Source organism: Corvus kubaryi, unplaced genomic scaffold (genome assembly GCF_017639235.1).
Source record: "Corvus kubaryi isolate FWS band 111438036 unplaced genomic scaffold, C.kubaryi_AGA036_p1.0 68, whole genome shotgun sequence".
NCBI lineage: Eukaryota > Metazoa > Chordata > Aves > Passeriformes > Corvidae > Corvus > Corvus kubaryi.
In genome coordinates, this window is record NW_024582056.1 from 7,004,149 (window position 1) to 7,016,873 (window position 12,725).

General features: G+C 41.8%; 1 protein-coding gene across 3 annotated transcripts in view; it reads right to left on the reverse strand.

Moving 5' to 3' along the window:
• Window positions 1–12,725, reverse strand: part of BASP1 (brain abundant membrane attached signal protein 1) — a 51,440-nt gene that overhangs the window by 37,146 nt on the left and 1,569 nt on the right. Inside the window, exon 1 of one of the 3 annotated variants that reach the window (XM_042048718.1) lies at window positions 8,198–8,227. The exons of the other annotated variants lie outside the window; for them this stretch is intronic. Within the exon in view, the coding sequence (XP_041904652.1) occupies window positions 8,198–8,212 (15 nt within the window). The 5' untranslated portion in view covers window positions 8,213–8,227. Of the gene's footprint in view, window positions 1–8,197; window positions 8,228–12,725 lie in introns of those variants that run through there. 3 annotated transcript variants of the gene reach the window in all.

Genomic DNA, 12,725 nt, shown 5'->3' on the forward strand with positions numbered 1-12,725 from the left:
CTGAGCCTGACCCAACCAAAACAAGAAAATGGTCTTGTCTCCTATAAATATGTTTTACAGGAGACAAGACTAACACCCCAGTTGAAGTCAGCCAGAGCAAAGGTTTGCATCCTGACTGTCCATGTTATATATGTTTCTCTTTAATTAACACTAATTAGTCCATAGGCTTTGTGAAATATTGCATGGTTTAGGTCTTAAACCTAGAAACTCTTATGAATTGTACTGTTTATTAAGTGGCTTACCTTAAAGTAGAAAATGGAAATGTTTTTACTATCATGGAATGGTTTGAGTTGGAAAAGACCTTAAAGATGACCTAGTTCCGAAGCCCCAGCCATGGGCAAGGACACCTTCCACTAGACAAAGTTGCTCAAAGCCTCAACCAACCTGGCCTCAAACATTTACAGGTCTGGGGCATCCACTGCTTTTCTGGGCAACCTGTTCTAGTGCCTCACCACCCTCACAGCAACGAATTTCTTCCTAATATCTAATCTAAATCAACCCTTTTAGTTTAAAGCCATTCCCCCTTGTCCTATCCCTACAAGCCCTTGTAAAAAGCCCCCTCTCCTGCTTTCTTGTAGGCCACTTCAGGTACTGGAATGTGCTCTAAGGTGTCCCCATAGCCTTCTCTTCTCCAGGCTGAACAACCCCAACTCTCTCATCTTGTCCTTATAGGAGAGGATGTTGCAGATAGTAGTCTCAAAAACATACTCTAATCTTGAAATAGAAACTTGAGTGTTGATTTTAAAATTCATGTTTATTTTTCTCGGCCCGTCTGTTCAGTAGAAAAGGTTTCTGTAAAAGTGACTAATTATGTCAGCCATGTCTGACTGATACCTGTGAGATATTTCTCTGACAAATCAGACCAGCTCTGAGTTTAAGCATCGGCATGCACATAATACTTAAAGACGAAAACTATTTTCTAAGATTTATCAGCCTGTAAATGAAGTTACAACACGTCTTTTTTAGCCCTTCATCTTGCTTACCTGTTGCTTGCACTGCAGGGCTCCATATGGCACCTGATGAAAGAGGCTTGGTTGAATTACTTGTGAAAAGTTTTACCAAAACCAGATTGACCACCAAAACACAGCTGAAGGCAGCTCTGAGCAGGCTGCTGACTCAAACCCAGGACAAGCAGTGAAACCCCCACAACTACTCTAACCCACAGCCCTCATTCAATAGATCCCACGCAAAGATCTCCTGCAGAGAAGAGGGCCCTGCCTGTGTGCATACACTACTACACACTCCCTACCTACCCTAGTACATGCTACTGCATGGTAGTACACACTTGCAGAACCCAGTGGATCTAGGGCACATCCTTTTCTTCACTGCCATAATTACTAGGTGTGCTCTTTCTCATGTACAGGCCCAGGAAGTGAAAAGTAAAAAATCCCATTTTGCACTACTTTGCTCCAGTTTATATGAGCTTATTAATATTAACAAGATTTAATGACAGGGATTTTGTTTTCAACCAAAATAATCCTAACCTAGGGCATATCGTTTTCTGACCTATCTTCTCAATGTGAAAACTGCACTGCTGCACACACTTACCTTACACAGATTAAAGAGATAATGCTTCTTCCTCTTCAGGCAGTAAAAAACTCGCCTTCAACATCGATACTATTCAAATTAACCTACCACTGGTTTCTCAAAGAAGCAAGGAGAAACACAGGAAGAAAAGCATACAGATGACAGAACACTGGGATTTAATGTTCTGGTAAAGGCTTTTGTATTATGATTGCAACCACAAGCAGAGTTTTATATATTTATACATATATATATACCTGAACAGCAATCCCAATCATTGCTGCCCACTCAACCATTCAAATTACAATGAAATTCTAGTGGCTCACAGCTCTGACTTTATTAGTGCAACTCAAGTAAATTCAAACCTGATACTCACTGATCAACATGAATAAAACCAGAATCAAGCCCACCACTCTATTTCTGCTGATAGACATGCCTCCCTCTTGGAAAGGATCACTTTAAAAAGTGCCAACACACTGCTGTGCACAACTTGACATCCATACGTTTCTGAATAATCTAACAATTAGCTGCTAAATGAAGGTGAGCATTCCCTCACCTCTAATAATACCAAGATATGGGCAACTAGCCAAGAATCTGGTACATTAAACAGAAAAACACAGGCAAAATCTGCAAGTGCTTCTTGAAAGCACAACACTATTTCCAGTAAGCACATATGGAAACTAAATACCTCTTAGGCTGCCCTCAGGTAGGAAAACATTGATTGATTGATTGATTGATTGATTTCAAACGCATAGTCCAAAGTAGCATGGATAGCCCCTGGTATTGGACCAGGAATTTCAATGGCCCACCTGCACACAAAAGATAGATTGCACAAAGACATCTGTTGAGCTAAACATTATGTTTATTCAAAACCATTTATGAATACACCAAGGATTTCTTTAGAAATTAGCCTAATTTATATCACCTTCCAAGCTATTGTTATTATACCATTAAGTTTCAGCCACCACGTGTTAAAAACATGAGTATAGCCTTCTCCGCTCATCTGTGGAACAACCCAGCAAACGTTTCTGCAGCCTATAGATTAAGTAACAAAAGATATCCTAGTGTCATATCAATCAGAAGTACAAAACTGTTCTCAGATGCAGTCACAAAATTTCATTCTGGCTTGAAGAGTAAAATTTTCAAACATACACACAGGATTACTTATCACTGTCTTGAAATAAAACTTAGGAACTGAAAAGCCTCAATCATTTTTGTAAGCTTTACTCCCCTTCTTGCACATCAGCCCCAATGTGAAGAATAGCCTCAAACTTACATCCCATTTAAAGAATTCCATCAAAATTACTATGAGAAATCTCCATTTAACAACCTATGCTATTCAGCATCAATAAATTGAATAGCCTCTTGCCAGGTCTAGAAAAGCCTTATTTGTGTATTTATTTCTAGCATATACCATGTCCATAAAGCATCTTAGCAGTGGGTTCATCTTTGGATCTCAATATTAACAGAGCTCAGACACACTGCCAATAAATCAGTACACAATAAATCAGGAAGGATTTTGTTTCAACTAAACTTACTTCTCTGCACTCAAGAACTAGCTCACTCCAAATGTTCCCCATGTCCCTGATCACGCAAACCACAAGACTGAAAGATACCTCAAGAGAAGTTGAGATATTTCCTCCTCTTGCCCCAAGGCAAAATGAGTCACATTTAAGTAATCTCCCAATGGTTATTTCTTACCTAGTTTTAAAATAATCATTTGCTTCTTTACACTGCACAAAACCAATGTGTTCATTTCTCCCTTTCATAGGTCCTGTTTGATCACTCTTACTGTTTACATGTGCATCCACTTGAATGGTAGCTCTCTTTTATGTGGCATATGACCCATGCAAGTAGTATCTTCAACTGTTCAAAGCACAATACATAAAAGGGAATTCTTCGATGTCCGCTTTAGCATAGTTAAAAGGCAATTTACTCTATTCTTGTTCTAAACACTTAACTATGGAATGGACCTCTGTTATCCTTGTTTTCCCTTTCTCGTCAACAAGATCTTCTTTATGGTAATTCTGACCACATATTCCCAACAACTACCACATACTGTCTTTATTAGAAATTATTCCACAGACAAAGAATTTTTACTATGATTTATTCATTAAAAATTATTTAAATTATTTTAACTCAGCTTACTGACCACCTGTCATCTGTTACAGAGCAAAGAGCAACTATTTTCCTCATACAGTCCAAAGTTATCCACCTGAACAACAGTGGAAATCCCATTGCTTGTGTACAACTCAGTTACTTGCTAGTCCTTAGTGACAGAACACAGAAAGACGACTCCTTGTTTCCATGAAAGGCTTTAATGTGATTGTAAGCTGCGAGGTGTATTGCTAACATAAAAAAATATTCCACTGTGTTAGTTAAGACAAACTCTCTGTATTTTTTATTTCATATGAAGGTATTCCTGGCTGTGACTCTGTAACTTTGAAATACAGTCTCTTAGGAACTGTGAGCAGATTTAACCACAAATAGCTAAATGTGCCTAGCTACATGAAGTTATATTTAACTATCTCCCTAGCTAATTAGATCGGGGAACCAGGATCATATGGCTAGGTTAATTAAGATAAAACAGGGCATTTGTAATAATTAAATTAGCTATTTGGTCTTCTTTCCAGAGAAGGGAGTCAATGAACATCACTAGTGCAGCAGAGGATGGACTGACACTTCCAACCGCAGATGCAAACTCACCAAAGCCACTGGTTTTGCAAGACAGCCCAGAAAGCTCTCTTGGACAGTCTGATTTTATTTGTTTGCTTTAAGAAGACCAGAGGAGCTCCTTCCCAGGAGGAATCCCTAAGACTGCTCAGAGGTGAGGTTTCCAGAGACAGCAGGGTGAGACAGGCAAGAGATTCAAGCCAGGAACCTGAAGCTTAAAAAAAAACCCCTTAAAATGCTGAGGACCAGGCAGCAGACCCACAGTCAAATTCTAAGGGTGTTGAAAAGGAAGTTCGGGACTAGGGAGGACCGTGGTTTTCCATTCCAATGCACAAAACTTCTGCGTTTGTGGAACAAACATTAGTATTCAGAACTTGAAAGGGCTTGTGGGGGGAGGTCAGGCTGTGAACAACCTTATATTTATCTATTATTTTGGTTCTATCAGCACTGTAAGTTTTCTCTGTGTAAGGAGTCAATTACCTGAGATGACTAGCTGTAATTCCAATGAAAATAATGTCCTTTGAGGGTTTTTTTGGGAGCACAATGTACAGCAGAGGATCTAAATCAATACTCTTCAATTCCCTCGTCCCCTACCTGGGGACCCTCTACAGCAACCAAAGGCTATTTGGTGTCTTCACTCTGTAGCTACAAACTTGTCCTTCAGAATAAAAGGCATATATATCTGTCATCATGAACTCACTTGGCCTGAACACAGTCCTCACCTTGACGGCATCATACTCCATGTCCACAGCCATCATGTTGTCATCTCCATCATTTATGGATGTTATGCTTTAGTTAGACACAATTAAAATCTAGAGCAGTTAGAAGTGGATCCAAAGAAGGGTTCTCTATAAAAGAAACTCAGGCCAGTATGACTATGACAGCTACTGGCCTTTATGCAATATGCAACCCAGCACAGCCACAGCTTGACAGACAAGCTTTGTCTTTTATAATAGCAAATGTTTCCCCTAAAACTGTGATCTGGATGGTTTTTCAACTCACTAATGCAGTTTAATTATGAGCTTGCAGCAATTTAATTTTCTACAGGAATCAAACAAATCTAGTTCTTCTTGAAAATAAGACTGACAATTCAAGCTATCACAGAAGGTTTGGGTTTGCTGGTGGATTTTTTTCATTTAGTCAAGAGCCACTTTTGCTTAAAACTAAAACAATGTGTAAAAAGGAAAAATTCTCTCCACTTTCAGTCAGCAGACGAAATCACATTAATATTTCTTCAACTGGTAAGAAGTTTAAAACTGTTGAATGCTTTCAGCTAGCAGAGCTCCAAGCTTTCCATATTGTTACAGGATTTGCACGAAACTTTGTTTAAGACCAAGTTCTCATGTTGATATGCTCTCACTTCAGTGAACATCTAGATTTGGGAGCCATATGCATGCAAACCATTGGGGTCTAGTAGCATTAGAGTTTAAAGTTTTACAAGAAGTGGTTCTGTACTCGGTATATGAATGCCAGCATGCAATCAAGCTGATGCCATAGATCTTCCTGTGTTCTGCATGTCTGCTAATGCACACATTGCATGTTACTGTGTGATTATCAAGGTGTTCCCTGACATAGGCTATGTTAGTTCATGGCTGAAAATATGGACTTCTAGAAAGGTCAAGTAAGAGAAATGGCAACATAGCTACTATGATAATTTAATTTAAATACAGATAAGTGAGCTACAGGAACATGGCAAGGAAGGGTATAGAGCCAAAGGTAGATGAAAAATTAGTTTGAAAACAACAAATTTTTTTTAATGGGACACATTTACAAATATGGACCAAGAAAATATGGTATATCCCAACAGGTTAGAATACAGTTTCTAACAAGAAGCATTTGAAATAGTTTCTTCAGCCAGGAGAAAATGTGCCAAAGCACTTTTTTTTTTTAAGTAGAAAGGAAATAAAAGCTGCTGAGATAAATATTTCTATTCTCAGCCTGTAAATTTACTGTCATTGTTCCACAGAAAACTCCTGGACAGACTTTTTTTCTAAACCACAAATCTGTCAGTGCAGAATTTCCTTCATTCTCTATCACCTCTGTGTTTTAGATGAGGCACTCGGATGTTCCTCACAGGGTCAATGGCTGTGGGAGAGCATGAAACGCCAGCTCATTTCCCTCAACACCATTCTCCATATATCTCAGAACAGACAAGGCAAGTATTTAAAGACACAATATTCACCCTGCTTCAAGCACTTATCATCTGTTAACTGATATGTTTGCTCTTCTCCATAATGTCTTGGTACCAGTGACGTTCCAAGAGATGTTTGCAGGAACACCTGTAGGTGATTTGCAGTCCAGTTTGAACCCTTGGTAACAGGAGGTACCTCAGCACTAAAGGCCACTTTCAATACATTGTGCCCTACTGGATTGTCACTACAGTGCATTGTTCAGTCAGGAATGAGACACCATAAGGAGTGCCATATTCCTATTGCTAGCAGCACCAATAATTTCTTCATGAATCTGTCAGTCACTGACTCATCCACAGAAGAGGATGACAGCTGAACTTTCAGTGACCTGATAGTCATTTTAGTGCTTATAAAAAAATACTGTAATATTAGTTTTCTCGAGCTCTGTTGAGGCTTCTACTCACTGTTACACGAACAGGAAAAGAGTGCACTCCAGTGAACTATCATATTTCAGCACACATGGCAGCTCTGACTTTGCTTGGCTCTAAAAGTATTATTCATTAAGGTAATGTCATCCGTTCAAGACGACTGGATGGAAAGCATGGGCCACTATGCAGAAAGCCAAATGTTCCTCTAGATAACACTAGGGAAACTAGCACTGAATAAATCATTAAAATGCACAATACTGGTGGAACATCAGATGGCTACAAGCAGCTTAAAAGGTTTCTGCTGATACCTCTTCACCGTAGGATGGCTTTTTTCCAGATGAAGATCTCAGAGGGTAGGAAATGAGAAAAGGGAACAGCATACAGGAGCAGAGAATGGATAAATCCCTCTTACTAAAATTCTTTCCTGTGAGTAATACCAGATCCTTCAGAAAAAAAATATTTTCCAGGACAACTTGTCACTCTCCTTGAACTCTCACATCCTACATAGAGGATGCTATCAGAAAGCTCTTAGCTGTGATTGCTGGAGTTACATAGAGCAGGTGTGGACTGCAAACACGGAAAGGGTTTCCATATTTCCACATTTGCTTTATTCTGCTAATTTAAGCATTTGAATTACAGGCCTAGGGGCTATTCTGAGCACTCAGGTACCCTACAGACGTCTCACATGCTCCTAGTGAAAGCTCCAAGTGAAATAAAGTTAAAAACCAACAGTACTCTCCTACATCTCAAGCAAAGCGTGAAATGGAAGAGCCTGGAAAATCTAGCCTGATTTTGAATTTTATGCTCTGGAGAACTTCTGTCTCCCTTGCTTCACATGGCTTGTAGATCTGAAAAGAAAAGCAATAGCCAACACACATCTTTCACCCTCTCTTCAGTGACACCAGCTATTCCCAGTGCGGACTATATATTCACTGGTGCAGGGTTTACATGCAGGGCTGAGTGATGCTGCTGGAGGAAAATGAGCCCCACTCCCTCAGCACATCTGTTAAGGAAACACGTTTGTTACAGCAGGTAGCACATCTCCCCATTTGCCTCAGTTTTTCTGGTGACAGCAAGAAACCCAGAAGAACTGTTTTCACCACGCCAGACCTCACTGAATTTGCCTCCTCCCACCAGCTCAGCACAATTAGCAGCAGAAGTCAATCATGCACTTACCAGCACTGGCCAAAATACAGCAACTTTGCGTTACTGGAAACTTAGTGTGTGAAAGGGAAATGCAGAAATAATCTGAACACCTCATCTAGTAGTGACAGGTTTCACCCTGTCCTTTTCCAGACTCTTAGTTTTATACCACCTCTAGCCTGTTTTTGTTTTTGTTTTCGTTCTCCGCTAATGACGCGCTTCACTGCCTTGAGGAAGGATGATTACAGGAAGCTGATGTAGCAATTCTCTGGCTCCAGTCTATCTCGGACAAACACGTACCAAAGCATTTCTCATGGTGTAACTCTTCCATGTTGCTTATGTTTGCAGTTGGGTTTTCACTGTTTTCTACATCCCGATTTGTGCACGTTTTGCATGTGTTTTTCTAAGGTAGGAAGATGAGAGAAACCTACATCAGTTCTATCATTGTTGGTCCATTCTCTGTTTTTTCTAACTTTGCTCTATTTCTTCTCCATAGTTCAGCAATCATCTTAAATTTCTCTAGCAGATGCACATCTACAGGATCCCGCTATGTGACCATCTACTTCATCCTAAAATAGTTAATCACGTCAAGACCTAATTTTGAATACGAGTCCCTCCATCACCGAACAATCACACAAGGAAAACAGTAACAGCAGAAAATAAGTTCAAAAACTATAACCAGGCTCTGTCCTTCTGCAGGGGTTATATGTTCTACATCCCACTGAGTATTTAAAGACTACTGAAACAGGAGATAGCCAGCAGCCCCCTGATTTTACTACTTGTACAGAACTAGCTTGCATTTGTCATGCAAAGTCATGATGGCATAGATTTCTGTCATTAAAATTAATCCTTGAGAAACTTTGTCATTATAACTACTAGGTTTTTGCCTGTAGGAAAAGGTTATGCTTCAACACTGCATTCACATCCAACACTGCCAAGGCATCAGTAGTATTACAATCACCACCATGACATTATCCATCAAGTAGCAAAAGGTAGGTAGGTGGCTAAGGCCCAGTCTTATTACAGATTCGGTGTTGTATCCTCTGTAAGGACAGTAAGTCTCTAATCAAAATGAAGCTCCTGCCATCATTCCTACAGTTCACATGAAGTACCAGGTCATGCTGCTCTGAACAACTGCTAGGGCAGTGCACATGAAATAAAATCTTTTGAAAAGAAGTTCAAATTCCTAAAGGTTAAAAAATAAAATCCCTGGATCAGCAGATCATAATCATATGTGGCACCACTTACCAGGCTAAAATCTAAACTATGCAACATGTGACTAAAAAGCATGTGGCTTTCCCAACAGTACTGCACTGGTGGGGTACTTGGCAGTCTACACCCAACAAGTCAGGCAACTATACAGACTACTTCATTCTTATTCTGCAGAAGACAATAGCAAACACATCAAAAGAGATCAGTGTATGATATATATCCTGAGACAGAAGGTTTTTATTAATAAAACTGTTTCCTCAGAGTTAAATTTCATTAACCATACTTAAGAGGGAATTACTACACATCTTGCTCCCAGGCAAAACCTGACCATTCCACATGTGTTACAAATCAGTATCTCTTTACATTTACTGGTGTGCAGAAGAAAGTCAAAGGATTTATTTTCATATTCTGGCAAGTCAGGAATCTTTCATGTTTGAGGAATCACATTGCTCTCAATCTATTTTTATTTTAAACTTATGAATTTTCATACCAAATAACCAATAGATACATTTTTATATTAACCACATTTCTCCATCTTGAAGTAAGAAGCTTCACGCTTTTAGGGAAGAGAACTGTGAGACACAAGATATTGTAAGGAAGACTTCAAAGTCCTTTCCATTCTGCATGAGGTTTCCCCCCTTCTTCCCCCGGCATATTTTTTTAATCTTGAAAGCATTTCCTACTAATGCATGAAACCCCCATTATGCTGCATATGTTTTCTATTATCAAGTCTATAACGCTTTCAGGAATTTCTTTGATTTCTCTAGTTGTTACCTCATTCTCTTCATTCCTGATTGACACAGAAGCAGCAACCCAAGTCATTCCTAAGTATCTTTCTTTAGTTAAAAATCGGTCTCCGTACTTCTGTAGTATACCTCAAAATGGCCTGCCTTTACTACCCTTGTATGAATGAAGGTAAGGCCTTGAATGTTAGTTGATTATTATACTCTTCATTAGATATTTGAAGAGTATCCACTTTTCTTACTTGAAGAACTCCAATTTGAACCATTAAATTTACATTGCACCCATGGACACTATGCTTACACCTGCTCACCTAAATCAAGACCTGGGATTTGTGCGCAAATCTGTACAAATGACTGCAGAATACTCTTCATACAGATCACACCAAAAAAAACCAAAAAAACAAAAAACAAAAACAAACAAACAAAAAACCTCCAAAATTCTTGTTTTCAAAATAAGTGCAAGATCAGCTGTCCATGGCAGATCTCCAAATAATTACTAGCTCAATGGTAGCTGAGTGTCTGAAAATGTAGCCACAGAATTCTCCCAAGATTTCATGGGCAGGCCTGTTTCTACCCTGCAACCCGCTTTTGTCCCTCAGTGCATGCCATCGGGCCATGGGTGGGTGCCGGCACAAGGTAAGAATTTAGCATTGTTCAGACAGAAGCTGTTGTGTACACAGGAGGTTCTGCTGAAGGACTTCATGGTTCACTGCATGGGGCACACATGGAACACAGCAGGAACAGAAGAAGCTTCACTTGGAAAATACAATTTATTCCACAGACTTAATTTTGAAAGATCAAACCACAAATACTTAAGGACTAGAGACAGATCTAGATATGGTTCAGAAATTATGGAGGTTGCATACGCTGTAGTCTCAGGGTAAGGGTATGCTCCAAAGGTATGCCACTTTCTGAAATAAATCAACCTTGTATCACCATGTTGCTTCAGAGGGCGTTGCATTTCAAATGCAAAGAAGCATGGAAGCGGTAGCGGGGGGAGAGAAAAAAATTTCACCTGATCATTGCTTCAAGCAATAACTTGAACAGTGATTTTACCAGTTTTACCCTTTCAATGTTAATTTTAACTGGATATGATATACTCAGAGATTCAAATCAACAGAAGAAACTGCTGCATGATTGCATTTTGGCAGCTACATACAATTTCCCTGTATTACACAATCAGCTATTTCATACATGAAATATACAAGAACAGACAGAGCCACCATGGATTTCCCAACGTTTTGTGTTTATTCTGCCCACAGATCAGAGTTGGTGCTCCCTGGCTAAACTGAAACAGCCAGACAAAAAGAAAATACTCACTGCATACAATCCAGTAGCAAGGGAGATCACAAAACAAAGCTTCTCCCTCACGTGAAGTTCTGTGAGACAATGAGTAGACAGCAAGTGCAAAAATCTCTGGCCATGTCCTTGCTTCTTCTTTTTCCCTCACCCCTAAAGGTTGCCCAAAATTCTCAGAAACACCCTGAATACAAAAGGGTTGTGCGGGACAAGGTATCTCCCCTGGAGAGGGCAGTAGCAGCAGATGCCGCATCCTCCCTCAGTATGGCACTCCCACCCCACATTCTCCCTTCTTAATGGGGAACATCTACACAGGGAAAAAACCCTCAGTGTTTGAAGCCTGGCCACCAGTCTAGGTGGTGCCTGGCAAGCATCTGGCAAACAGAGAGGGGACATTTAGACAGACTTTAGGGTTCTGATGGCTTCTTCAGAAGAGACCTTAATTGGAAACACTGGAAATACCAAGTAATTGCTATGCAAGGGGCCTTGGGGTGTATGTTTTCTAGTGAATGTTCATCACCCTCGAGGGGAAGCAACAAAATCCACTGCCATCGCCTGTTTAGGAGCCCACTGGCAATATTCTTTTGTCAGCTTTAACTCCAGCCTGACAAACACACCAGTTGTCTTCTCTTCAGAAACTGCCATTAGTTTACAAAATTATCCATTTCAAACAGGCTTAAGCATGCTCCCTCTAAAGAGAAATAGATATCCGAATTTTGGACAAGAGTCGGGAAAGAAAAGTAGCGAAGAAGGAACCGGCACCAATGCCAGCATCGAGACGCAACAATTCGAACAAAAGAGATTTCAAGATGTCGCACTAACACGCACGCACACAATCTTCCTCTTGATAGATTGTTTCCCCTCGACAGAGGGAGATGCTCCAGGATACCGCCCGCCCGGGCAGGCAGAGCACGCGTGTTTCTCCCAGACGGAGCCCGGCAGGGAGCACGTCCCTGCGGCGTGGCTGCTCCGCGGGGCTCCTACTGCGGCACGTACGCCGCACCCGCTTCGCCCTCTTTGCTCAAAGGGGCCCACGAACGACCCCGCGCTGCTGCAGAGGGACCCCCTGCCCCCCGTCTCCTGCCCCCCCAAGGCCGCTCAGAGGAGCGGGGCCGGGGGAGCTCTGGGGGCATCCGCGGCCGCTCGCCTGCCGCCGACCGAAACCCGCTGCGGGCGGGGAGGGGGCGGGCAGCAGGGCCGGCCTTTTCCCCTTCCTAAATGCCAAATATTGTCTCGGTGAGGTGAGGGGGGGACGCGGGCGGGGGGGCACGGGTCCGCTCCGCCATCGCGCACAGTAGCAGGCGCCAAAGCTAAGCCGGGCGCAGCGCGGGGCAGGAAGGGTGCCGGGGTACTGCTGGGTCACCCCGATGAAGCAGCCGGGGCTGGCGGAGGGCGGGCGGGGGGAAGCGCCCGGGGGTCGCAGCGCAGCGCGGAGCCTTTGTTCCGCCGCCGGCCCCATCCCCGCCGCCGCCTCCGCGCATGCGCCGGGCACAGACAAAGGCGCGGGCAGGGCGGCGGAGTTCCCTGCATCCCCCTCCGCTCCGCATCCCCCTCCGCTCCGCATCCGCCCTTTG